The following is a 27598-nucleotide window of genomic DNA, read 5'->3' as shown; positions in this document are numbered from 1 at the left end:
GCTAATTTTTGTTATTTTTCTTTTGTAGAGATAGGGTCCTGCTATGTTGCCCAGGCTGGTCTCCTGACCACAAGCAATCCTCTAGCCTCAGCCCCCCAGAGTGCTGTGATAACAGGCGCAAGCCACTGTGTCTGGCCTGTCCCATTTCTTACCTTTCAACCTGCAAACTCAAAAAGTAAAACTTTAAAAAATGAAAATAAAATAACTTTAAATGCAAGTACATATTTAAAATATGTTATATAACCAACAAGAACCATTTGAATTTAATGTGATTCTCATAATTTTACAGGTGTTTTTGGTGGGGAGAAAGGGGGTAGAATATTCTGGCAGCTAGAAGACATATCCTCAGCTTCTTTCTTTCAAGCAAAGTTGAGTGCATTCCTCTAAACCCTCATTTATATAAATAGCAAAGAACAAAGCATGTTTTAAGCCATTCAACATGCCAAGGAAGTGATCTACTAAAACGTAATTCTTTACACTCCATGTAAATTGACTCATATGTTCTTAGTCACTGTGCTCAGTAGCAACTGATGGAATGTTTATAGTTATCTGGCGCATGCTGACTTGGCTGAAATCTGAAGTAGGTCACAATTATTAATTTTTTTTTCTTTTTTTTGAGACGGAGTCTAGCTTTGTCGCCCAGGCCGGATGGAGTGCAGTGACATGATCTCGGCTCACCGCAACATCTGCCTCCTGGTTTAAGCGATTCTCCTACCTCAGCCTCCCAAGTATCTAGGATTATGGACGCCTGCCACCACGCCCAGCTATTTTTTGTATTTTTAGTAGAGATGGGGTTTCACTGTGTTGGCCAGGCTCGTCTCGAACTCCTGACCTTGTGATCCGCCTGCCTCAGCTTCCCAAAGTGCTGGGATTACAAGTGTGAGCCACCACACCTGGCCTAAATTTTGTTTTTAAATAAACTATCAGATGGAAATGTATATATATATATATATATATATATGTATATTTTTTACAATGAATAACACTTCTAGGAATCAATCTCATTCGTTTTCTCTAATTACGGTGTGGTTAAAGAACACTGTTTAGGATGGGAGACATCTGTCATGAATGACACTTGGCAAATATTCTGCTGCTAACCAGCTGTGTGGTCTTGATCTAAGTCAACCAGGTCTCAGCCCATGGTGCTAATATTCTTTGATGGAACAAATGCTTTCATTTTGTATTTTGTTTTGTATTCCTCTTATTTCCAATTCTATTATTCACTGGCTAATAGACTTACCTTTTCAAAACTGGGCTTCTAATATGTTATTATTTTCTCCCAAGTCTTTTCTTGTTGTGGTGAGAGCCGCGCACTGGGCCAGCAGCCCTCGTAGGTGCTAGCAGTGTATCATTAACTAAATTGATCCCGCAGCGCAGCCGCTGCAAGACTCTGGGTTGTTTTTCTAGTTAGGCTGATCTTTTATTCATGACTTTTAGGTAAACGCAATTCCTTTTTCTGTTCCTAAGAGGGTTTCTGTGTCTCCTGAATACCTTCCCCTTTCCCCCTGCCATGGTGGATGTGACAAGATCAGCTGGCTTCCAGAAGGCAAGGTGTTCAGTAATGTTCGAAGAGAGAAGATTATCTCCAAGTTTTTTAAGGAAAGCATTCTAAAGAAAGTGCTCCATTCACAACAAATGAGGTGGGAGGGGTCTGACGACCAGAAAGGGGATCCAAGCTACACCTTTCCTGGCACCAGAAAGTAAGTTCTGACGCTGAAACTTTAACCAAAATTGAAAGTGAATTTGTGATATAACGCTAGGAAAATACAGTTACAGAGTATAGGCATCTGAAGGATAGAAAGGCTTATGAAGCAATTCAAATTGCAGAAATCAAGTCCTAAAGGAGAAATTATATGATTGAGAATTTATTCAAAAGCACTAGCTGCAACATTTGCAGATGTGGAATTCACTGATTGATGTGTGTATTTTGCTTCCTTTTGGAAATATGTGCATATCCATCACTATCACACTGGTTCCAGGAATAAATAGTTTTGAAACAATATTTCCCATATTTTTCCAACAAAATGATGGCCTTTCAACTAAGACATTGCTATGGGAGCAGAGTGTTAAAGATTAATTTTTAAAACTTCAAATTATAAATATTTGAATACATATTTCTTAAAAAGGAAGTATACAAACACAAGAAAGGATATTTAGGATGAATGCTCAAAGAATAGAGTTCTAAATCAGGATAAATTTGCCACTGCTGAAAGACAAAGCACTTGCTCAACAAAGAAAAACAAAACGAAAGACAAGATCGCTAAACCGTATGCTAAATACGAATTGCCCATAATTGAATTGAAATGTTTCCTACTGACTTAGCATCTTATTTGAGAACAAAAATGCATATTATTAATTAGAAAATATTGTCCTGACTTTCAGAAAATGTTGCATAATTATATTGAACAAAATTCTGCTGGAGGGTGGGTATGGTGGCTCAAGTCTGTAATCCTAGCACTTTGAGAGGCTGAGGAGAGTGGCTCACCTGAGGTCAGGAGTTCAAGACCAGCCTGACCAATATGGTGAAATCCCATCTCTACTAAAAATACAAAAAAATTAGCCGGGTGTGGTGGCGTGTGCCTGTAGTCCCAGCAACTTGGGAGGCTGAGACAGGAGAATTACTTGAACCTGGGAGGCGGAGATTGCAGTGAACTGAAATCGCACCACTGCACTCCAGCCTGGGTGAAAGAGTGGGATTAGCCATGACCTTGGCAATTCTAAAAAGAAAAACAAAGGCAGTTGAGGGCAAATGCATGGGTAATATCAAAACATGAAAGATACTGAAGGAGGTAGACTGAAAAAGAAGACTTTTCCCTCCAGAATAATTAGAAACTAAGTAATGTTGCTACTGACATGTCTTTGCATAGCCCAGGACAATGAAAAGGCATGTATGTCAAGGTGCTTTCCAAAGTAGTTATGTGGTAGTCAATGTCATGACCCTTGTTATAGGAGGAGAAACTGAGGTGGGCAGCAAGCCGTGCCTACTGGCCTACTCACTAACTGGCCCAAGGCTTGCCTTTGTCTCCTTAGCCTGCCTCCCTTGTAATTAACGTAAGAGCTTGTTAAATGCCTGAGATAGAGAGCCTCTGCCTCATCCTACTGTGTTTATGAAAGAATGGTTTCACTTGGGATCAGCTAACGAGGTGCAGGTTTAAAGTAAGGCAAGCTGAGAATACCACTAAAAACTGAATCCTCAGCATGGCCATGAGATTGCTGGAGGTGTAGGGGCTAAGGGCTTGGCTCTCTGAAGTTTGCTGAATAATCAACTTGCAAATGGCAGAGTAACTGGGGAAAAGGCATACAAATATATTTAGCATGTGTGTACACATGGCAGCGTACAGAATGAAAACTCAGAAATATAGGAGAGAGTCTCCATGTTTATGCTTAGGTTCAACAAAGTATGGACAGCTGTGTAGAAAGACAATTGGACAAAAAGGGTCTGATCTGGTGCTAATAGCCTAAGTGGGGAACCCAGCAAGGCCTGTCTATCTGGATTCTTCTTGGCCTCTCTGAGCAGCATTCCTTCCTTCTGGATATGGGGCAGGGCCCTCTCTTTTTTTTTTTTTTTTTTTTTTAAAGACAGGGTTTCACCATATTGGTCAGGCTGGTCTCAAACTCCTGACCTCAGGTGATCCACCCGCCTCAGCCTCCCAAAGTGCTGGGATTACAGGCATGAGCCACCGCGCCCAGCTTAAGGGCCCTCTCTAAAATGGGGGTCTTATGACCTACAGTCAAACGAAGTAGGTCAGGTAATTTCTTTATGGCCAGTTTTTACACAGAAAGGCCAAGGGATAGTTGGAGTCATATTTTTAGGTTTTATGGCTGGCTTTGGGGAAAAACCATTCTGATCTCTGTAACCCGCATTGGAGAAAAGGGATTCTAGTTTCTCTGGATAGCCTTGGAGGGAGACTGGGACCGAGAGACAGGAGGCCAGAAGATCAGAGAAAAACTTCTGCTTCTGAGGCTATTTCCGAAGTTGGGTACTGTTTACCAAGCCCCAACAGAAGGAAAGTGCATTCTCTTTGGCCTTGGGATTGATGTTAAGCTGGGTCTGAGCTGCTGTAGAAAATGACCCACTGTCCAACACCCTACGCTCGGCCAGAGCCAGATCAAGACCCACAGGTTTGGAGAGGGCACCATTTCCAAGTTGTTGCTTTTATATTTCATACCACCAGAGCCGTGCACATTTAGCAGTGAGGGGAGGACCAGCCACGATTTTGATGCTGATGTCAAAGCATTCAAAAGTCTCCAGAAAAAGGAAGACCACTTGAGTGGGGGTGATAATATGAAAGAAATATTTTTAAGAATAAGTTTTGTTAAGAAAAAAAAAGAGGCCAGGCGTGGTGGCTCACGCCTGTAATCTCAGCACTTTGGGAGGCCGAGGCGGGTGGATCATGAGGTCAAGAGATTGAGACCATCCTGGTCAACATGGTGAAACCCCATCTCTACTAATACAAAAAATTAGCTGGGCATGGTGGCGCATGCCTGTAATCCCAGCTACTCAGGAGGCTGAGGCAGGAGAATTTCCTGAACCCAGGAGGCGGAGGTTGCAGTGAGCCGAGATCGCGCCATTGCACTCCAGCCTGGGTAACAAGAGCGAAACTCTGTCTCATAAAAAAAAAAAAAAAAAAAAAAAAAAAAAAAAAAAGGCCGGGCGCGGTGGCTCAAGCCTGTAATCCCAGCACTTTGGGAGGCCGAGGCGGGTGGATCACGAGGTCAAGAGATCGAGACCATCCTGGTCAACATGGTGAAACCCCGTCTCTACTAATACAAAAAATTAGCTGGGCACAGTGGCGCGTGCCTGTAATCCCAGCTACTCAGGAGGCTGAGGCAGGAGAATTGCCTGAACCCAGGAAGCGGAGATTGCGGTGAGCCGAGATCGCGCCATTGCACTCCAGCCTGGGTAACAAGAGCGAAACTCCGTCTCAAAAAAAAAAAAAAAAAAAAAAAAAAAAAAAGAAAAAAGAACTTAGAGGATGTATTTATGGATGACAAATCTCAGAAGGACTCTAAGGAATCAGGAATCAGTTTGAGCTCTGAAACAAAAGAAAAAGGCATGAATAGAAACATAAAGCAAGGAAGATAGGAAATGTGTAAGCCAGATATGTGGAATTCACACACACGCACACATAATTTCTGTTTCAAGAACGTTTGTAAAAACCATTAGCTGGGAATACATGGACCCCAATATTTACTCCCATTCACAATTTTTCTAGTAATTTTAAGTTGAGAAAGGTTATATAATACATCTAAGGCTCAGGTTACTCCATTATAAAATAGGAATAACTAGGCCAGGCGCAGTGGCTCATGCCTGTATTCTCAGCACTTTGGGAGGCCGAGGTGGGCAAATCACCTAAGGTCAGGAGTTTGAGACCAGCCTGGCCAGCATGGTGAAACCCGTCTCTACTAAAAATACAAAAAAATAGGCGTGGTGGTGGGTGCCTGTAATCCCACCTACTAGGAAGGCTGAGGCAGAAGAATTGCTTGAACCTGAGAAGCGGAGGTTGCAGTGAACCAAGATCGCACCATTACACTCCAGCCTGGGTAACAGAGCGAGACTCTGTCTCTAAATAAATAAATAAATAAATAAATAAATAAATAATAGGAATAACTAGTGGTACCTGCTTCATTGGATTATTAGGCATATACCTTGGTTAATCCATATGAAATGTTCCGCACCATCCCGGGCCTATAGTCACCACACCATACATTCCAGAAAATCCTATTTTTGCAATAATTAAATCAATTCAAACATTTATTGATTGCCGTACCTACTACAGTACATGCCAGGCACTCTGTTAGATAGAATACAGGCTGATAATCACCTTCAAGGTGTTGAAAGAGAATGAGATATTGTAAATGAATAATTATTATAACGAAGTAAGGATCTTGGAGGAGATAGCAATTTACTCATGTTTTCTTTTTCTTTTTGTATTTTTTCTAGCAATTTACTCTTCCTGAGTAGTCAAGGAAAATGACTTGTGAGTTAGAACTATATGACTAGAATTTAACTAGACAGGTTTAAAAATAAAAAGGAGATAAAAAGGAGGCACTATTGGCCGGGTGCAGTGGCTCACACCTATAATCCCAGCACTTTGGGAGGCCGAGGCAGGTGGATTTCGAGGTCAAGAGATCGAGACCATCCTGGTCAACATGGTGAAACCCCATCTCTACTAAACATACAAAAATTAGCTGTAGTCCCAGCTACTCGGGAGGCTGAGGCAGGAGAATTGCTTGAACCCAGGAGGCGGAGGTTGCGGTGAGCTGAGATCACACCATCGTACTCCAGCCTGGGTAATAAGAGTGAAACTCCATCTCAAAAAAAAAGAAAAAAAAAAAAGGAGGTACTATTATAGGAAGAGTAACTGATTTATGCCCTGGAGGAGAGTGTTTAGGAAAACTGTACAATGTCCAATGTGCTTGATATGTAGTGGGTGCTGGAAAGGTGATGAGCAGATACCTAAAGGATGGCTGCAGAATTTTTTTTTTTTGAGACGGAGTTTCGCTCTTGTTACCCAGGCTGGAGTGCAATGGCACGATCTCGGCTCACCGCAACCTCCACCTCTTGGGTTCAGGCAATTCTCCTGCCTCAACCTCCCGAGTAGCTGGGATTACAGGCACGCACCACCATGCCCAGCTAATTTTTTTGTATTTTTAGTAGAGACGGGGTTTCACCATGTTTTCCAGGATGGTCTCGATTTCTTGACCTCGTGATCCACCCGCCTCGGCCTCCCAAAGTGCTGGGATTACAGGCTTGAGCCACCGCACCCGGCCTGGGTTTCCTTCTTGAGGCATTAGGAGGCAGTTGAGCAGGTCTGTATTTTAGAGCAGCAGTATGGAGAACAGCTGAAGGAGGAGGGGGCCAAGAATGGAAACCTCCAGGGAACCTGCAAGAAATGAGGTTCATTTACCTACATGGATCATGCTTCTACTGTGTGCCCAGCACAGTTTTAAAGGGTTGGGGATATAGAAATGAACTAGATAGACAAGGCACCTGCCCCCATGGAGTTTTATATTCTACTGGGGAGAGACAGACAATACAAAAACAAACAAGTAAACGGAATTAGCAAGACTATGAGGAGTACAAAGAAGTAAATAAAACAGAGTGTCATGAAATAGAATAAGGTAGGTGGTAGGTGGGAAGGGCTTCTTTAAAGGGTGGGAAGGGCATCTTTAAAGGGAAGGTCTTTCTGAGGAGAAAATGGAAATGCAGAGGAAAGAGACAGGAGTCAGGGATCAAAGACCTGAGAAACCCTTGAAATTGTGTTCAACATCTGGTAAATAAATGTATTTTTACAGGGAGACTCTCAAAGGGGCATGGCCATGATCTCATCCCCCAAAAATGATGTTTAGTATTCATTTGCTGTACTTACATATATAATTGTGTTTAAAATTTATCTCTATATCAATCTGTTGTAGTTTTACTTATAGGTATAATTAATTTTGTTTTAAATTTTTCTATCAAACTGTTGGAGGTGGGGGAGATAGCTATCTAGATATATCTGACTAGATGCAGAGATACTCTTCCCCTAACCCTCCGATTTCATGGAGCTGTAATAAGAGATATGCATTTAAGGGTACGAAATTGGGCTCTGTGATTTAAATGTATCCTCTACATTAAAAAAAAAAAATCATCTTTTGTTCTTCCTACTGAAAGGCTGATGACAGACCTGAAACTGACCAGTAGTGGGCTTGGTGTCAACAAAGATGCCTCTTCTTCTGTGTTAATTATTTAATATATTGTACAAGCATAGATATAACTTTACATATTGTAAGGCCAGTTGCCCTGCTGGGAGCTCGGATGCATATTCCCCCCACCCCGCCTTTTTCCAAAGCTCAGACATAATCGGGCATGTTCGCTTCTCCCCCTCTCGTACAGCCTGGCCTTCCCTTAAGGAGCTCAGTGTGCAAACAAGGTCTTGTAATTCTAACCAATAGCAGCCAAGTCTTTCTAGCCAATAGCAGCTGAGTCTTTCCAGCCAATAGCAGCCGAGTAATTCTAACCAACAACAAGCCAAGTCCTAGATGAAGGCTTGTAACTCTACCCAATAGCAGTCCTGCTCTCCCACAACCAATCGAACACCTCCACTCCCTATAAAATCCCATGTCTGAGCGGCATCCCTGCGACTTCTCCGGTTTTTCCTGTAAGGCGGTAGGACCTCGCTCGGAAGCCTGAATAAATTCCTCCGTATTGGATCTTCTTGTGCTGACCTCAGTTTCTTCATTTTAGAGTTGGCGAAAACAAGCATTACGTATATATCAACACGTATATATTTTAGCTTAGTCTGGAGAAACATAGAGCGGTGCTCCTGGCTTGCATGAGAGCGGGCGGGGGCACCAGGCCTGGGTGCCAGAGGCCTACTGGCCGCCTCGCAGAGCGCTCACGCTGGAGAGGCCCAGGGAAGGACCAGAAGGCCTCGGAAATAGACCGTGGGAGAGTCAAGGAGCCCAACAAGGCCCAAAACGGTACCAGAAGGTCCAGGACGCCTGGGGGAAAGTCCGAGAAGGCTCTGGAAGGCCCGGGGAGGCTCGGGCTTTGGCACGAGGACCCTGGGCGGCCCCTCCAGGCCAGGATGGCCAAGTGGGCTGCGCAGGAGCCCTGGAGGGGTCCGGGCGGGGTACAGGGACTGGGCTTGAGGCTCGATGTCCTGCCCCGGCGGCGTCGTGCGTCCCGGGGGCCCAACGGCCGGGTGACCCCCGAGAGGCTCCGCGTCTGGGCAGCCGCCGGCGACCCCGCAGCCCGCGAGTACCGGTGGACCTGGTGGAACGCGGGGCCTTCCCGGGTGCCCCCGCTCGCTGGTCGTTGCCGGGCGCCGGGCCTGTGGGGAAGCCCGCGGAGCAGCAGCGCTGGCCCCGGCAGGCTTCTCTGAGCCCGCACTGGGCCCCGGGCGCGACTCCCACCCCTGCGCCGGCCCGCGAGCTTCGTAGGCTCTGCACCGTCGCCCACCGCCCTCTCTGTCGCTCCTCTGCAGGACGGCCGAGGCCGAGGGGGCGCGCGGGCCTCGGGGCGGCGCACTGGGAGAGAACGCCGGGGAGGACACGTGGGCCTGCGGCGCGGTGGGGTAAGAGTCCGCCCCGGGGATCCCTTAACTCCCTCCTGCTACCCCTGGAACTGCGCTCCCCACCCAGCCGGGCCACAGCTCGGGAGGAAAAGGGGATTCCTCTTCACGAGGGCCTCGCAGTTCCCTTGAAACACGCGCCTTCCCGCACTCCTGCCCCTGAAGTTCCCGTCCCCAGACTTAGTCCCCAAGGAAGGTGTCTTTTGTCCCCAGGGCCGTCCTCCAGATGCGGTGGCCTTTTCCAGGCGCTGGATGCCCTCCTCCATGGCACACACCCGGGGCCCCAGGCAGTGCCACCCACTCAGCAGCCTCCTTCCTCCTGCATTCAAACCCAGTGACTGACATACACACAGCGTGTGGACCAGTACCAGTGTTGGCTGAAAACCTCGCGGAACTAAATCTCCCATTTCTTCATATACCTTTCCGTAGGAGACGATCAATTGTAAACGATTAGCAGATAGGCCGATTACTCCTTTACACAAGTTACTTTAATTTGTGATTCTTTCCAGATAGCCATGCCTTAATCCAGTGACTGTTTTGCTTGTTACCTTATAATTCTCTAATTCTTTTATTATTATTTTTGACATGGAGTTTTGATCTTGTTGCCCAGGTTGGAGTGCAATGGCACGATCTCGACTCACCGCAATCTCCAAGTCCCAGGTTCAAGTGATTCTCCTGCCTCAGCCTCCTGAGTAGCTGGGATTACAGGCATGCGCCACCACGCCAGGCTAATTTTGTATTTTTAATGGAGACAGGGTTTCTTCATGTTGGTCAGGCTGGCTCGAACTCCTGACCTCAGATGATTCGCCCACCTTGGCCTCCCAAAGTGCTGGGATTACAGGCGTGAGCCACTGTGCCCAGCCTAGTTCTCTAAATCTTTTACCTTGAACGGTAGTGGGTGTTTTAAGCACCTTGATCAATTGGTGTGGAAAATATTGTTCGGTCCTGAGGGCGTTTTGGTGGCTCTGAAACATGCATGGATGCTTGCCTGGCTCAGTTGTAAGGGTTTAACCCTGCTTTCAAATGGAGCCATTGTTTTGAATGATTAAAAGGAGATTCTGCGTCCCTGTTTTCTAAGTTCTGTTTGTTGCTATTTGTATTTTATCTTCTTATCTGCTACTTGCTTTCTCACTTTGACCTCCATTTCCCAATCTTCTGTTCTGAGATCTGCCAGTTTGCCCTGTCTGTGCTCGTTTTGGGTCAGGCTTGCCCCTTGTTTCCGGTAGGTTTCAAACTGTCTCTTCTACTTTCTAAGCATTCTCTTGCCTCCTTAAATGGGAAATCAAATCTCACACTTTCTTTTTTATAAATGTTGACCCTTACCCATAAATGTACCTGTCCCACAATCTGTATAGGATTTTAAGGAAACGGAGGAGCAGCTACAGCAAAATGGGAAGAAGAAATGAGAACTGTGGCAACAGCCTACGTGTGTCAAACGTCTCTCAGGAGGTATGGCAGGCGCCGAACTTGAGTGTTTGGACAGCGGCTCCTGTTGCTAAGTCATGACTCCCATGGAGTTTTCTTGCAGTGATGCCCTTGCTGCTTTTGCATCGCGAGCAGTTTAACCTGTGTTTTCCTCTTTGCGCATTTGGGCCAGCAAATGGAAATTTTGTATTTCTTTTAACAAAGGGAAAATTAGCCAGCTCTTCTCCAAATGTCAGACATTTCAGATTGCAACTTGGCTTTGTTAAAGGTGCTACCTTGTTATCAACCAGGCGGCTGCTCACTTTCGTTTTCAAACACACACTTTGTGAAAAATAAGGCAGGTGGGATATCAAAAAGTATAATCAAGTCCCAACTCTTAAGAAATTTACAAACTGTCAGACTTTATGTTTAGTTAATAAGCCTTCTTTGCCAGTTGATCAATTTGGTTATGTTAATTTTTTTTTTTGAGACGGAGTCTTGTTCTGACTCCCAGGCTGGAGTGCTATGGTGTGATCTTGGCTCACTGCATCCTCCACCTCCCAGGTTCAAGCGATTCTCCTGCCTCAAACTCCTGAGTAGCTGGGACTACAGACGTGCCACCACGTCTGGCTAACTTTTGTATTTTTAGTAGAGATGGGGTTTCACCATGATGGCCAGGCTGGTCTCAAACTCCTGATCTCAAGTGATCTGCCCGCCCCAGTCTCCCAAAGTGCTGGGATTACAGGTGTGAGCCACTGCGCCCAGCCTGGTTATGTTAATTTTATTGTATGATTCCAACAGCACAATTTCATTAACTGAGGATATTTCTCTCACATGTGCATTTCATACAAGGATACCAGGATTATATAGCTGAAGAAAGCTTAAAAATCCACCAGATACCATGAAAAAGTTTGAAGGGGCACATCTCACACACGAACATGAAAACCCAGGCATCATGCTACGAACTACAAAAGGGTCCTTAAAATACAAACAGCTGGGCCTCGCCCTCATTTCTGTTTTTTTTTTTTGAAATGGAGTCTTGCTCTGACTCCCAGGCTGGAATACTGTGGTCCAATCTCAACTGACTGCATCCTCTACCTCCCAGGTTCAAGTGATTCTCCTGCCTCAGCCTCCCAAGTAGCTGGGATTACAGGTTCCCACCACCATGCCCAGCTCATTTTTATATTTTTAGTAGAGATGGGGTTTGACCATGTTGGCCAAGCTGGTCTCGAACTCCTGACCTGAGGTGATCCGCCCACCTTGGCCTCTCAAAATGCTGGTATTACAGGTGTGAGCCACAACACCTGTCACTCACCCTCATTCTTTAAAATCAGAATTTGTAGTATTTTTTTGCTACTAGTATTTTTAAAAAGCTCCCCAGATGATTCTCATGTAGAGAGTAGCCCTTGTACGTATCATGCCAGAGAGCGGAGAATTAATTTTATTAATTATATTTTTCATAAATCTACAGAGAAAGATAATCTGCAGCCTCTCTTCCAATGTTCAACTACCTTCTTATCAGGAGATATCTCTTTGTGGATAAATTAAATCCTCATGCTGTATTGAAGCTTATTTCTCCCTGTTCCTCCTTAGCGAAGAGCTTGTATCTAATAATACCTAATATTTCATTGGCTTAGAGTTTAACTGACAAAGCTTTTCTTATTTGAGACAGAAAACAACTGGGTTCATTCCTAAAAAGTTACTTTTTTTTTTTTTTGAGATGGAGTCTCGCTGTGTTGCCTAGGCTTGAGTGCAGTGGCGTGATCGCAGCTCACTGCAACCTCCACTTCCCGGGTTCAAGTGATTCTCCTGCCTCAGCCTCCTAAGTAGCTGGGATTACAGGCATGTGCCACCACACCTGGCTGATTTTTATATTCTTATTGGAGACAGGGTTTCACCATGTTAGCTAGGCTGGTCTTGAACTCCTGACCTCAGGTGATCCTGACCTCAGGTGATCCTGACCTGTCTCGAAAGTGCTGGGATTACAGGCATGAGCCACTGCGCCCAGCCTTTTATAGGCTTTTATATCTGGTATTCAGATACAGGAAGTTTGATAAATGCACCATTGTGTTCCAGAGACACACTGAACAGGACATTTTAAAAATCAATTTTGAAAACCTGTGTGTCATTATTTTTAACAAAATGTGAATGAAACCACAAATTATTGTAAGAGCCTTTCTGCCCTCCTTCCCTCCCATAAATGAATGAATGAATGAATGAATGAATGAATGAAAAAATAAATAAAGCCTTTCCAATTCCTGAACAATAGGTATTATCAAGCTGATAAGGGTTTGTTAAGAGAAAATTGCATATTCCTCAAAGATGCTGATAAGTTCTTTATATTGAGGTTGGGAGCGTCATGAAGCTTTATGCATTTTCTCATACTTTACCCAAAGAACATGTAAAATTATTGAGCTTTTTATGTTTTCTTAATGTTAAGTTTGTCCTAAAACATTGTTTCAGAACTTATCTCACTGGAATTTGGATTCAGAAGCACCTGTTCCCGAAAAGAAAAGCCTCCCAGCTGGAAGGATAGTGCAGCAGGTGGTAAGAAAGCCTAGATGTGTACACTTATACTGAAATAATCACTCATTAAAGGAGGTTTGTTTTGAATATAATCAGTTTTATGTAACTATTAATTGTCATTGTTATACACATTCAGGCAAAATTAACAAGGTATGGATAAATGTTTGGTGTTAAAGTATTTATAAAGCGTATTCTTTTTAAATTTTAAGTATGTTCTTTAAAAAAAATTTCCTTCCTGAAAGTTAAACTTTAAATTTCATTTCTATAGAGTTCTTCATGCAAGTCAAAGCCTTTATTATTTTACAGAGTTTCAAATTGGTTATCAAATTGATATTTTGTTATATTAAGTATTTTTCAGTATAGCGATACTATAAATGAAAATTGAGTATGGTGTTTTTTAGTCGTTGCCAAAAGGGAAGTAGTCCCATCCTTTAAAATGTCTTGAAGCAAGTTGGGCGCAGTGGCTCACGCCTGTAATCCCAGCACTTTGGAGGCTGAGGCGAGTGGATCACTTGAGGTCAGGAATTCGAGATCAGACTGGGCAATATGGTGAAACCCCATCTCTACCAAAAATACAAAAAAATTAGCTGGGCATGGTGGCACACGCCTGTAGTCCCAGCTACTCAAGAGGCTGAGCTCAGCAGAAGAATTGCTTGAGCCCAGGAAACAGAGGTTGCAGTGAGCCGAGATCGCACCCCTGTACTCCAGCCTGGGTGACAGCGAGACTCTGTCTCAGCAACAACAACAAAATCTTCAAGTAGTTGAAATAACCGATATCTTGTCCTGAAGTAGTGGAAAATTAATCTTTTTATCCTTTTTGATCAAAACATAAAACATTTAACTGCAAAATAAAGACAATCTTAATGGTATGCAAGGCTTATTAGTTAACAGTTTAGTTGGTATTTATAATAAATAGGTTACACTAATTTCTGCTGAAATCAGTAAAAATAAATGATTTCTTTATATATAAATGAAGTATCAATTTTACTATATATTCCTTGATTAGAACAAGAACTATACATTCTTAGAACAAGAATAGCAAACAAATTTACGTTTAAAAATCTTCTGCCTTATAGAACTATTTAGAAATTCCAGTAGACCAACTGATGCTAGAACCTAATTTGTTGGTGCATACTCAAAAAAGCATACAGGTGGGATTTTATTCATCAGACCCTTAAAATATTATATTTTAAAAATATATGCAGCTACTAAACTATTACCCATGATTTTTCTATCATCAGAATAGTAAGCAAGGGATATTTCAATTATGGAACTGTCCTCTTGATGAAGGAAGTACTATAGAGAACAGGTAAGTGAATAGTTATTTTGTAACACCCTACTGAAATACATTTAAACACAGATGAGACAACTATTTGAAATACAAAAATGTATTCTGTGGGAATGATGGGCAATTATAGAAATCCACCCTAAAACAGGAGGTGGCTGCAGATACCACGAGACAATTAGAATAGGTAAGAGTCAGATCACGCCTGTAATCCCAGCACTTTGGGAGGCCGAGGTGGGCAGATCACCTGAGGTCAGGAGTTTGAGACCAGCCTGACCAACATGGAGAAACCCCATCTCTACTAAAAATACAAAATTAGCTGGATGTGGTGGCGCATGCCTGTAATTCCAGCTACTGGGGAGGCTGAGGCAGGAGAATCACTTGAACCCAGGAGGTGGAGGTTGTGGTGAGACAAGATCGTGCCATTGCACTCCAGCGGGGGGTATAGAGTGAAACTCTGCCTCAGAAAGAAAAAAATAAAAGAATAGGTAAGAGTCAAGAGTTTACCATGCTCTGACGATGACGGTTTTAGATGGATAAAGTATGGGCTTCCCATTGAAAGGAAAAGGAACTGTAATAGAAAAGTACTATTGCATTCTAGGGACTATGTTAATTCTTTATATGGAGTAATTCATTTAACTCACAACCGACCATATAAGGAAGGTCGTTATCATCATCCCTGTTTTACAGATGAGGACATTGAGGTTCCGTGACAAGTTAAGTAACTTGCTCAAAGTCGCACAATATTAATGAATGGTAGAACCAGGATATGAAAGTAGCCTGGTTCAGGCTCATAGACAGGACAGTATATCGCTTCTCAGACCTTCCCTGAGTTTTTTTTTAATACTTTAAGTTCTGGGTGGAATACATGTGCACAATGTGCAGGTCTGTTACATAGGTATACATGTGTCATGGTGGTTTCCTGCACCCAACCTTACCTGAGTTTTAATTCTTTTTTGGTTCTTAAACTTTATCATGTATTAGGACTAGCTAGAAGGCTTCTTCTGGGACAATTTTTGACAGACATTGTTTGCTTCCTTTTTTTTTGTTACAGGAATTTTTAAAAACCACAGTGGCTAACAAAGAAGGCTTTTTAAAGTAACCTAATTACATTTTTCAGTTTCCTTTTATCTAATTCTGGATCAATAAACATCTCGATTTAATTTCAGTTTGAGTTAGATATCCTCATTTTCAAACATCATAATTGCAGGTACACTATAGGCAAACATATAGTTAGCCACTTTAACCTATGGGCTATTCACAGCCACAGTTAGCCATTTTCGGTATCATAAGCTAGTCACTTGTGCTTGCACAAAGGGATGCCAAGTTAATATTTTAATCTCAATTTTTTAAAATTTATATAATTGTATGTAGAGCATTTTTGGAAACTAACACATTTCTGTTACAGGTAGCTAGATACACATATGCCATTGGGAACTAAACATTAACCAATCTTTGATAAAGGGTACTTAACCATATCATTTTAATAGCATTTTAATTCTAGTCAATAAACCATTCATTGGTTAAATTATTTTTTAAAGGGAATTCAAACAATCTTCCGTGGAAACTGGCTTTAATGTAACCAATAATCCTATAAGGGGCTTCACTCCGAACCACTCACTAACAAGTGCTTCAGTTGATAAGCAAGTTGGTCCTTACCCTGGACTGCCAGGGCCATTAGGTGTCTGCTGGTCCTATGCCGATGGAGACTTTTTTAAGAACAGAAATGAGATTCATATTAGTTCATGTTTAACTATAGGAAACAACGATGGTGAAACTTTACCTGCTCCAAATTGGAATTTGAAACATGGAAACGGCAGTGTGGAAGAAAATTTAACAGATGAAAGTGACTTATCAGAAAATGAGAAAGCAAATGATACTTTACTCAGCTATTTTAAAAAGATAGACCTGAACTTGAAGCCAGAAACAATAGAAAATGTTGAAGAATCTTTCCCTAAGGAGCCAAATGAAGTATTTCCGTATCCTGATCTTCTCCCTCCTCCTTTCAGTACTCTAGACTTGCACAATTTAGCCCTCTCAAAATCTGAAAATTGGAAAGCGACAGTGAAACCTGCAGAAAGCTCTCTTGAACACTTGATAACTCGTTTACTGGAACTGGAAAGATTACAACATACGACTATTCAAAAAGAGAGGCCCAGACTACAAACCACTCTCTGTACTCCAGCAGTTACCGAACAACCCTTTTCCTCCAAAGTTACACCAAAAGTGAGACAGCCAAAACCCTGTGACTCTTTGAGTCTTCAGATACCTTGTGTAGATAAAAGTCGAGAAAAAGGAAAAAACAATTCTGGTTCTTGCAAGCTTGAGCAGAATTCTTTAAAATGGAATTGGAGCAATGCTGGCAAACATAGATGGCATTCTAGACCATCATCTCTAAAAAGTTCTTCCACCACAAAACAATTAATTGCAACTTATGATGATAAGAATCCCAAAAGTTCTGTTTTAAATCCATGCCAAGAACTCTCATCCAAGCCTACTGCTGGCCAGACAACTCAATCACTGGTTAAAATGGTCTCTACAAGATGTCTGCCATCGAGGTCTCCAATGCCAGTTTCACCTATACTTCTGTCTTTTCCCGAAAATCAGAAGGAAATTAAGGCACCGAAGAGAAACTTTGGAACCAAAAAGAAACTTTACCGACAAAATATAGTGTTGAATAGACCATTCTATACTCAGAAGCTAAACTGTTTGTCGCCTTCCTTTATTGCTAAGGATAAGTGCTCACCCACTGACCAAAAATAACTCTTTTCTTTCATACATCTCAATGTGAACAGATCTATTCTAAGAAGCCCAACTAAGATATGGTTAATTATTCCAAGAGACAGGTATAATTAAAAAAAAATCAAACCAAACAGTTGCTTGATGTGATATGGAGCGTAACTTGTGAAAAGCACTGCTGGGATGTCTATATATAAACCCACAGGCTTCTATACTGACACATTAGACAATCTTTTGCAATTTGTGTTTCAAAGAAATGGTTCATTTAGTAGACTATTCTATTCAAAAGGCTATTCTTTTTTTCAGTGATCGTTTTCCAGTATAATTCCATCAGTAAATGGTATAACTGACTTACTGCAGCTGTAGTTTTTATTATATTGTTACATAGTCATAAGAGTTGATGTTTTAAGTCTTTCCCACTCTGGTATCCTTTTTTCCTCTGCCCTCATCTCCACAGATCTATCATTTTGACCTATCCCTTGAGCATTTACTTGGCCCTTAAAAGCTAAAGTTGTTTTATTAATGTACAAGATCCTCTAGTTCCTCCCAAACCCTTAGAAATTTTCTATGTTCCAGGCCTTTCTTTGTCATATACAGGAAAAGTTCTCTTTGGGGCCCCAACTACAGGTTTGGGCATGAAGTAACCCTCTTCCACTCAGACACGATATTTTTTAAATGTTGAAGGAAAGATTGGATAAGAGCACTGTCCACAGAGCAGCCAAAATGTCATGTTACTGGAATTTTTTCCAAGGCTCTGCACTGCTGGAAGTCTTAAGGCTGGTTAGTTGAAACTCATTCAGCCAACACGGAACTCATTAACTAGTGAAAAAGGAAAACTATATGACTGACAAACTTTACTGCACCTCAGAATCAAGGAAAAAATAGAGAGTCCTAGCTTCTATTGCAGGCCCTCTGAAACACAATCTTTGGAAATGGGACTCATGGACACACATTATAAACAAACATTCCAGGTGATTTTAATAATTTTAATGGTGGTGGTTCTTGGATCACACTTTGAAAGATGTAAGGGAAAGGACTGATGTAACATATCTGTATCAGAGGTTGAGATATTTTGGGGTATACTTTGGTTTTAAGTGGGTGGGGAATTCAAATTAATTTTTTTAGAACATTAAAAAAATACACCATTAAAACTTCAACTATTGCCCAAAGGTACCAAATGAAAAGTAAAAGGTGGCTGGGCGCTGTGCCTCGCACCTGTAATTCTAGCACTTTGGGAGGCTGAGACAGGTGGATCACAAGGTCAGGAGTTCAAGACCAGCCTGACCAACATGGTGAAACCCGGTCTCTACTAAAAATACAAAAATTAGCCAGGTGTGGTGGTGGGTGCCTGTATCCCAGCTACTTGGGACCCTGAGGCAGAGAATTGCTTGAACCAGGGAGGCAGAGGTTGCAGTGAGCCAAGATTGTGCCAGCCAGCCTGGACAACAGAGCAAGACTCCGTCTCAAAAAAAAAAAAAAAAAGTAAAAGGCCTCCCCACCCCCTAACCCCCGACACAAAAGACAACCACTGAGTTTTTGGGTATCATCCCTCCAAATGAGATGGAATAGAGTTAGGAATGAGTGAATTAATGGATAATTCAAATAAACGCTGAAGAGAACAACTGTAGCTTTTCTTTTCCAGCTTTAGTAGCTTAAGGCTCAAATAGTTTTCTTAGAGGCAGGGAACACAGGCAGCATCTTAGCTTTTAGTTTAATTTCAAAGAATTTTCTAGAATCATATAGCATAGCAATAGAAAACAAACATAATTGGTTAGCCTCCCTTAGCATAAAATTTTACCTATATCCCATATAATTAGTCTCATTAATCCAAAGTGGTATAGTACCCCTCTCATAAAAGTATATGCCAAAATGGACTTACATTTTCACTAAATTCCAGCTCTCAATGACCTGTTTCCCACCAACCATCTTTAATCTTCAATTCTTACAATTCCTTCTAACTTGTGTACTGAACCTTTTTGACAAGCCATCTGAATCCATTCTCTTCTACCTTCCTTAGCTACCTGGATTCTTCCCCTCACCTCCAGGGTCATGATGTAATTTTTTACTGGTAAAACCTTCAAAAAGGACATGTCTGTTTTTCTCACCACTGTATCCTGGCAGGATTGACTGACCAGTTTTCATGCATGACATAGTGGTTACAAGCACTAGCTCTGTTGCCAGGCTGTCTAAATTCAAACCCAGACTCTTGCCACTGAACAGCTCTAACACCTTCAGCAGTTTCCTTAACCTCTCTTGCTTCACTTTTCTGATGCATGAAGTGGGTAAACTGTCTTTATCTCACATAATCACGAGGGTTAAGTGACTAGGAGCAAAAGTGCCTGGCGTATAGCAAACACAAAATACGTTAGGGAAGTAAGAATGACACAGGAGGGCAGGCCACCTTCCGAATGAACCTCCTTAGCACTAGTTAGGTGCAGGAACAATTGATTCCTAACAAACAAATGTCCTATTTCTTGCAAGGCATGTGCCAAGGCACAGGGAAGTGGTATGGTGCAACAAAGACACAAACTCTTTCAGTGAGACTAGGCGTGGGAATGGGCACAGGAGATGGGACCGGAAGTGGCAAGTTTTGTAGGGATTAGAGATGTATCATCTCATGTTTACCCTGTAGACTGATGGGGGGAAAAGACCTGGTTCAAACAGGTAAAGTGGGACCCCTTTGTCCACATATGTAGTGGACAAAACTCGAGACATGAAAAAATACAACATATCTGGCTATTTTTCATACTTGATGCAAGTCAACATCCACCATTATCTTTAAAGAAAGGCAGTTTACTCACGCCTATAATCCTAGCACTTTGGGAGGCCAAGGCGGGTGGATCACGAGGTCAAGGGAGCGAGACCATCCTGGTCAACAAGGTGAAACCCCGTCTCTACTAAAAATACAAAAATTAGCTGGGCATGGTGGTGCGCGCCTGTAATCCCAGCTACTCGGGAGGCTGAGGCAGAATTGCTTGAACCCAGGAGGCGGAGGTTGCGGTGAGCCAAGGTCGCGCCATTGCACTCCAGTCTGGGTAACAACAGTGAAACTCTGCCTCAAAAAAAAAAAAAAAAAAAAAAGGCAGTTTATAACAAAAACTCTGTTCAGGAAAATTTAACTTAGTTTGCTCCCAAATTCCCATGTTTAGCTCTCCAGTCATTGATAGTTCTCAGCTCACTGGATCTTCATGAGGTTGAATCTTTCTAATCAGAGAAAGTATGTGTGGCCGGGTGTAGTGGCTCACACCTGTAGATCCCAGCACTTTGGGAGGCTGAGGGTGGATCACCTGAGGTCAGGAGTTCAAGACCAGCCTGGCCAACATGGCGAAACCCTGTCTCTACTAAAAATACAAAAATTAGCCAGGCGTGGTGGAAGGTACCTGTAATCCCAGCTATTTGGGAGGCTGATGGAGGAGAATCACTTGAATCCAAGAGGCAGAGGTTGCAGTGAGCCAAGATTGCACCACTGCACTCCAGCCTGGCGACGGAGCGAGACTTGTCTCAAAAAAAATAAAAAAAAGTATGTGCGAAAGGTCCTCAACCAATACACCCTGTGTACTATTTTCCCTAAAATGTACCGAATACAATGACCTCATAGTCACTTTAGATGGTTACACAGTCCGAGGAAATTATAACTGAGGCCTTTACATGAGGACTAAATAGAGCCAGTGGCATCTGACCATTTCTTAGAAAGCCAGGACTCAACCAGACTAGCTTCTACCTGCCACTCTGCAATAGTTAGCTACAACTGGGTGGGTGGGTGGTTACGTTCTATAAAGCCAGTCTGACTGGCATTCTCCAATCCTGCTTTGCATGCACTAAAATTCTTAAACTACACTGTCTTAATTATTTTACTCACTGTTTTGAAAAGCCGAAAACAGTTCCTTAAAAGAAGAAAATAAAGAGTGGGCAGACTGAGGATAAGAGCCCAAGATTTGTCAAGCTATCATGTGGGCAATGAACCAACTTATTTTTATCATTATAAAAAAGGGAGTTGGCTCGTTACTTATCTATGTTTCCATTACTAGGAAAACCAAAGCAGAAATGTTTATGGAACTGGAAGCATGAATATAATACATCCTTTGGTGTTCTGCACTTAATGCTTTAAAAATGTTTTGATGTTTGTGAGGAAAATCTGAACTCAAGCAAAGAAAAAAACCAGGAGACAGTACGATAATAGGAGGCATATTTTATTCAGTTTCCCAATAAGTCAATTAGAAACATGCACTGCTAAAATGCAAGTTACAATTCAAACGGTACCACAAATAATTAGAATATACACTGAGCATTTTCAGAAATCAGCTTCCATATCTTGGTCATTAAATGGAAAGGTTCTTCAGAACAGTCCCTTACCCTATATATAGAAGGAGAAGAAAAATTAAGGATGCCATAATGACATCTATCAGAATAACCGGAAAACATTTTAAAGTTAATTTAGCGTACATTATTGACATGTAAAAAATTTAAATGAATTTGTCGTGGACATTTCTATAAGGAGGACATTCCAATAGGAGGAGAATGATAAAATTCATGTTGAAAATATACTGGAACTAGGATACGATTAAGAAAGAAACACATTTATAAGCCCAATTGGTAAAGATGTCATTATAACTAAAGAAGGAAAATTACATATTTGAGTATGTGGCTTCTTTCCTATCTTAAACATTCAAAAGGGCCATTTCTTAACTACTTGGCCTAAATTTTATTATGTATGATTCCTTTGTTTCATCTCAGAGATTACTTTTACTCATATAGCTAGAATTTTGCTTACCAATAATAAAATACAGCTAAAGCATAAGAGGAATTCAAATATGGAACAAAACTGAGAACATTACAATTCAATTCTTCTATCACACACCATAAAACATTATATAAATATTTCATATTGAAAAAAAATGTCCTGATTACTTATTTTTGTTAGGAATAAAGTGGTACTTAACAATGGCAAAAAAATTTCTATTTCAAAACAAAATTTTGAGAAAGTAGAGTGAAATGAGATAGCTATTGGGGAATGAAGAAAAGGGATGTATTAATAATGATTTAAGGATGACTACAAAATGCTCCCCCTGCTCAAAACCTCAAAATTCCAACCTCATTTCTGACTACCTTCAAAAATAAAGTCTATCCAGAGTATAAAAAATGTCTGTAATTTCTAGATCTCAACTCTTCTCCCAATCTTAGAAAAAACTATGACATCTTTGAGAGCTATACCTAAGACTTTTATAACCCCTCAAGTCTGATAATCACTTGATATCATTTTTGCCATAAAGCATAATAAAAGCAAAAACTTCATGACAGATATCATTTGAAAACTATACAGCTACTCTACATCAGGGAGTATTAAAAAAATGCACAGTATCATCTTTTTCATTTCCCTTAAGTAAAGCTAACAGTGGCTCTGAATATCTTCTCTACTTTAAGGCTAGAACACTAATTAATAACGAGGTTACTAAAGAGTAAGTTGGGGAATAGACACTAAAGGAGTTGAACAGTAATCTTAATATTCCAGTTTCTATTCTTATGCATCTGCCTAAAAGCTGAAGACTAACTTTTAGATATATGCTATTCTGGTGGCTGCTGTTTTTCTAATAATCCTTAAGGTCCAATTTTGACAACCATGTGTTATGTGGAATCTCATCACCCAACAGCCTTTTATATCACTAAAGCTGACTACTGTTTTTATTTTAGGAGAGGAGAAACTGGGGGAGGGGGAGAGGCAGGAAGTATGATAAAACAAGCACTTTACAGATGAACACCACAATAGCACTACTATTCTAAATACCAAACACTAATAAAACCCAAATCATAGTGCTGAAAACTAAAAAATCAGACAAAAACTAAATGAAGGATTCCTTTTTAATGAATCTTTTATAGGACAGAAACCTTAGCTCATGTCTTCTGGTTGTCATCATCTTCCACTGAGCTGCACCTAAAACACAAAGAACAAGTAACAAGCAACTTTGTTTTTTAAAGAACAGGTAATAGTTTTGAAGGTATAAGATGAACTGTTTCTAGTGGAACTTAACTTAAAAAATTATACAACATGAAGCCATAAACATCACCAGAAGCATCAAATTGTCAACTACTTTGAGTGAAAATAACTACAAAGGACTTGAATATGCAGCATATTATCACCAAAATAAATAATGGTGGGAAAATCACTACCCATTTCATTAAGATAGAATAGCTGCACCTGTGATGCCTTATTTAAAAGGCTTCACTCTACCTGAAGATGAAAATCACCTTGTATTTATTTTAGTAAGTCTAAACCGTGAAGAGACGGGGTGTAGGTTCAGAGGTGGCTTATTATATCATCTATCACCTTCCTGGCTGTAGTTCATTTCATGTCTTTAAATGGAGCAAAACCCACCAGAAGAATGCTGCTATTCTGATTTTCCATTCTTGAATGCACCAAAATGTGCATGCTTGTTGTAATTAGGTGCCTGGGTGAATAAAAAAATCCCATTTACAATTTAAAAATACTATTTAAACCCCTAAAATCTGATTATTTTCCATATTCTTTAGGGAGACAAGCATTAATTTTACCCCCCAAACAGAAAAGATTACATACACTTCTGAAAATTCTCTTCTACCATGTTAATAATACAAATTCCTCTGTGTTGCAAAACCAAGCTGATTTACATGATTTTGTCTTAAATTGTTGCTAAATGTTTATCTACACATGCTGTCAGAAATAACCTTGTTAAGAAGGTGGAGCTGGTGTCTCAGCAAATCAGACCCCTTGGAGAAGGCGGTGAATGGCCTGTGCCCCGTTTTCCTTTTTCTCTTTCCGCACCATCAAAAGGAAAAGTGAGAAAATAGCAGAAACATTAGTTAAATCCTGAATTATACCCCATAACCTACAGGAATAATCTCACTACACTGAAAGCTAACAATAATTTGTAGGACTTTTTGAAATAACTAGGATCCTAATTAATAATAAACTGATAATTTTGGCTAGGTTTACATCTTTAATAATACTTTCAATTACTTTCAGGAAAAAAAACAAAAGGTTGCTTTTAACTATTTATGGTTTACCTGACTTACCAGCACTGAAGACAAAAACTTTTAAAAATGGCTACAAATGCCTTGTTCACAAAAGACTTTATTATCTAGTGATGCATACTGAGAACATACAGAAATCTGCATGGTCCACTTCACATGCAGTAGAACAATCTTCACTTTACAATAAGTGAGTGTCAACTGTTTTATGCAATAGACAACACTTTAAAGTCACATTCTTAAAGAAAAGATTCATTTACAAAAGAAATAAAAGGTAAAGAAGCAATTACCGCTTTTAAAAAGCAGCTGCTTTGTTCAAGAGTGGAAGGTTTATGCCTGTATTGAAAGACAACATGATCACAAATAATGAAAACAATGAACAAATGAAAAACACTTTAACCATAAAGCAGTACACTTTCAAAATGACATACAAATAGTTAAAAATTTCATTACGTTGTCTATCTAGCCTTTAAATATGAGGACTTTCAGAATTAGGCCTCAACATTTGTAATTAGTAAATGAAAACTACGCATCATTTCTATGTCACTAGGAACTGTATTTAACAAAATGTATATAAAGTCTATAGCAAGTTGATTTTAAAAAAGTAAAGTTAATAAGAAACAGTACACTGAAGGCGCTCTATCCATCAAGCGCGTTCTCTTCCAATTTTAAATGCGATGAACAAACAGAAATTGTAACTATGCCACAGTTGCAATGCCAAAAAATAAAACAAGATCAGTTATCACACATGCAGGGAATTCTGCCACAAAGCTAACATCCCTCATTTGTCAGTTGTTCCAATAAAATAACATCTTAAAACACCAGAGATGTTGATGGTTTAGCTTACCTTCAGTGTACTGAATGCTGCACACAACCTGCTTTAAAAGGAGACCATCCCTGCAGGCAGGCTCAAGAAGGAACAGACCCCTTTCGGCACTGACTACACCAAGGGCATGCTGCTGTGGCCTGCACACACATACCTAGGAAAACGTGAATATAAACAGCATTTATGCTGGCCATTTTATCTGAAGACCAAAATGAAGCCAAGTCTGCTAAAAACAAATCAACCACCCAATATTACTACTCATTTTACCACAGATGCTTCTGTCTTTATGTGAACTGCAACCATATACATTAGCACTGTAATTTTGTGCAGTCTTGGCAATTTAAAACAGTTCTACAGTGAAATTTCATGTAAGACACAAAACAGATTAACTAACATTTCTAAAAGAAGTATCACCCTTGGTGTTAATTCAAATATATCATGCTTCCTCAAATTTGCTGGAGAAATATTTATAAGTTTATATACATTAATAAACTGCTGTGAAATTTCTTCAGTCTTTGTATTTACTCAAACCCTTGGGAGTTTCTTCATCTTGTTTAAATTTTTTCCTGGATGAAGGCATGCTGTAGGGCCTGGTTGATGCTAATTCGTTTAGCTGGGTCCAACATCAGAATCTGGTCCAACAAGTCCTTTAGCTGGTGTACTTTTTTACGTTGGTCTTCAGGAAGTCTCTGGCACCCAATCAAGTCAGCCAACAGGTCCTTAGTTGGATTAATGGTGCTCATAACAGTAACTTTCTCCTAAAAATAATTTTTAAAATGCATATCTCTAAGTAGGTTACTAAGCATATGTAACTTAAATCAGGTTGTTTGGTGGTCTATCAAAAATATTAAAAATAGACATACATAAAAAATATATATACACACTGCATAACTTACCACTTGTAAAAGTGCCTACAGTATTCAGTCTACCAACTTACAGTTCAGGCCTAGAAGCAAAAGGCCATACTACGTGTGAGCGTATGCTGTGGTTATGCGATGCATCTGTGTATCACATCTACTCATCTAAAACTTTCATGTGGTTTCCTCTACGCTCTATATCTTTTTAAAAGGTAACCAAAAAACTTAAATGAAAAAGGTCAATTCTGGGCTGGGCATGGCGGCTCATGCCTGTAATTCCAGCACTTTGGAAGCCCAAGGCAGGTGGATCACTTCAACCCAGGAGTTCGAGACCAGCCTGAGCAACACTGCAAAACCTGTCTCTACTAAAAATACAAAAATAAGCTAGGTGTGGTGGCACACACCTGTAATCCCAGCTACTCGGGGGGCTGAGGCATGAGAATTGCTTGAACCCAGGAGGCAGAGGTTGCAGTGAGCCAAGATTGCACCACTGTACTCCAGCCTGGCTGACAGAGCGAGACACTGTCTCAAAAAAAAAAAAAAAAAAAGACGAAGAAGGTCAAGTTAGCAATGAAAACTAACAATCAGCACTTGCTGTTTGCATCCTACTTTCCCTACCCTGAAGTGGTAAGTGACAGACATGCCTGGCTAATTTTGTATTTTTAGTAGAGATGGGTCTCTCCACGTTGGTCAGGCTGGTCGAACTCCTGACCTCTGGTGATCCACCTGCCTCAGCCTCCCAAAGTGTTAGGCTTACAGGCGTGAGCTACCATGCCCGGCCAGAAAAACATTTTAAAATCCCTTCATCTGCTATGGCCTGATATGCTTTATTTAGGAATTGGTCAACAGCAAAAAAAGGAAATATTTACTTTTGTGTTTTTTAATTCACAGCTCCTAGTATGAGTCGGTATTCAATTAATTAACAATAAAATAACTATCGAATGCTGCATTTAAAACACTTACCCTCTCTGTTACTTTATCAACTTCTATGTACATGAAGTTGAGATTTTGATCAAAGTGTTGATCTTTGAACACACCTTTTCGAATCATCTACAAAACAAAACAAGAACTTGGGTTTTGAACTATTATGAAACAGTCTGGCCTACTAACAATTTAATATACGACAAGTCAAACAAGTATGTTACTGAGTCTCTGCAGGTTTGTTTGATCTCAGATTCCCTTGCTCCCAGGAACTGATTAACATCTTTGGAAAAGCAAATACAAACACTGTACCTACCACTATTTAATAACATGAAATTTTATCTGTCCAGGCAGTGACTTAAAACAACTTTAACATCAAATTGTGCTTTCACTATTTAAAACTGGAGATTCAACAAAGACTTTAAATTATTTGTTCCTAAAAATATTACAGAACTCAGGTTTTTTTCCTCCTCGGCAGTTAGGAAAACTAATACCACTTTACAAATTACGTTCCAACAGCCCCAATATGATACAGGTCAGACTTCATTAAAACAAACACCAACATAGCTCATTTTTATGTAACTTATTCTAAAAAAAAAAAACAGTCCAACATAAATGAATTTGGGCAATATGTAAAAACTCGCCTGATCAACACTGCAACTCCACCTCTACAGAAACATTAATTAGCTAGGTGTGGTGGCACATGCCTGTAGTCCCAGCTACACTGAGGCAGGAGAATTGCTTGAGCCCAGGGGTTCGGTTCGAGGCTGCAGTGATAATTGTACTTCAGCCTGGGACACAGAGCAAGATCCAGTCTCAAAAAAAAAAAAAAAAAAAAAACACAAAACCACTAAAAACTAAAAAACATACAGGCTTTGGACCTTTACAAAAAATGTGTACATTTTTTTCAGAAATTCAGCAAATAGGCTAAAATCTTAAAAAGCTAAGTTATGGGCCAGGTGCGGTGACTCACACCTGT

At 40.8% G+C, this 27598-nt stretch overlaps 2 protein-coding genes and 1 pseudogene across 21 annotated transcripts in view; 1 reads left to right on the top strand and 2 right to left on the bottom strand.

Annotated features, from left to right (window-relative positions):
- The first annotated feature begins 1579 nt into the window (after positions 1-1579).
- Positions 1580-17131, top strand: FAM217A (family with sequence similarity 217 member A). Its single transcript, XM_064363124.1, is given in 8 exon segments — positions 1580-1700; positions 10415-10508; positions 12927-12990; positions 12993-13010; positions 13126-13139; positions 14066-14140; positions 14231-14298; positions 15816-17131. Coding segments are annotated over 8 exon segments (1620 nt in total). The 5' UTR covers positions 1580-1635; the 3' UTR covers positions 17038-17131.
- Positions 11350-11440, bottom strand: LOC135269299 (small nucleolar RNA U13; annotated as a pseudogene).
- A 4054-nt stretch (positions 17132-21185) lies between the features above and the next one.
- PRP4K (pre-mRNA processing factor kinase PRP4K) overlaps positions 21186-27598 on the bottom strand; it is a 42481-nt gene continuing 36068 nt past the window's right edge. The window contains exons 14-21 of one of the 20 annotated variants that reach the window (XR_010337519.1): positions 26662-26748; positions 25325-25599; positions 24863-24995; positions 24306-24351; positions 23713-23799; positions 23384-23456; positions 22897-22942; positions 21186-21367 (exon numbers count right to left, since the gene is read on the bottom strand). Coding sequence is in view for 1 of the 20 variants with exons in the window: in XM_064362944.1 (XP_064219014.1) it covers positions 25396-25599; positions 26662-26748 (291 nt within the window). In the remaining 19 variants the exon portion in view is untranslated. Of the gene's footprint in view, positions 25600-26661; positions 26749-27598 lie in introns of all 20 variants that reach the window. The other 19 variants (XR_010337520.1, XR_010337521.1, XR_010337509.1 and 16 more) reach the window with 19 other exon arrangements.

Source organism: Aotus nancymaae, unplaced genomic scaffold (genome assembly GCF_030222135.1).
Source record: "Aotus nancymaae isolate 86718 unplaced genomic scaffold, 86718_ANA_hifiasm-v0.15.2.pri h1tg000051l, whole genome shotgun sequence".
NCBI lineage: Eukaryota > Metazoa > Chordata > Mammalia > Primates > Aotidae > Aotus > Aotus nancymaae.
Note: the sequence above shows the minus strand (reverse complement) of the source record. Positions and strands in the feature narration are given on the sequence as shown.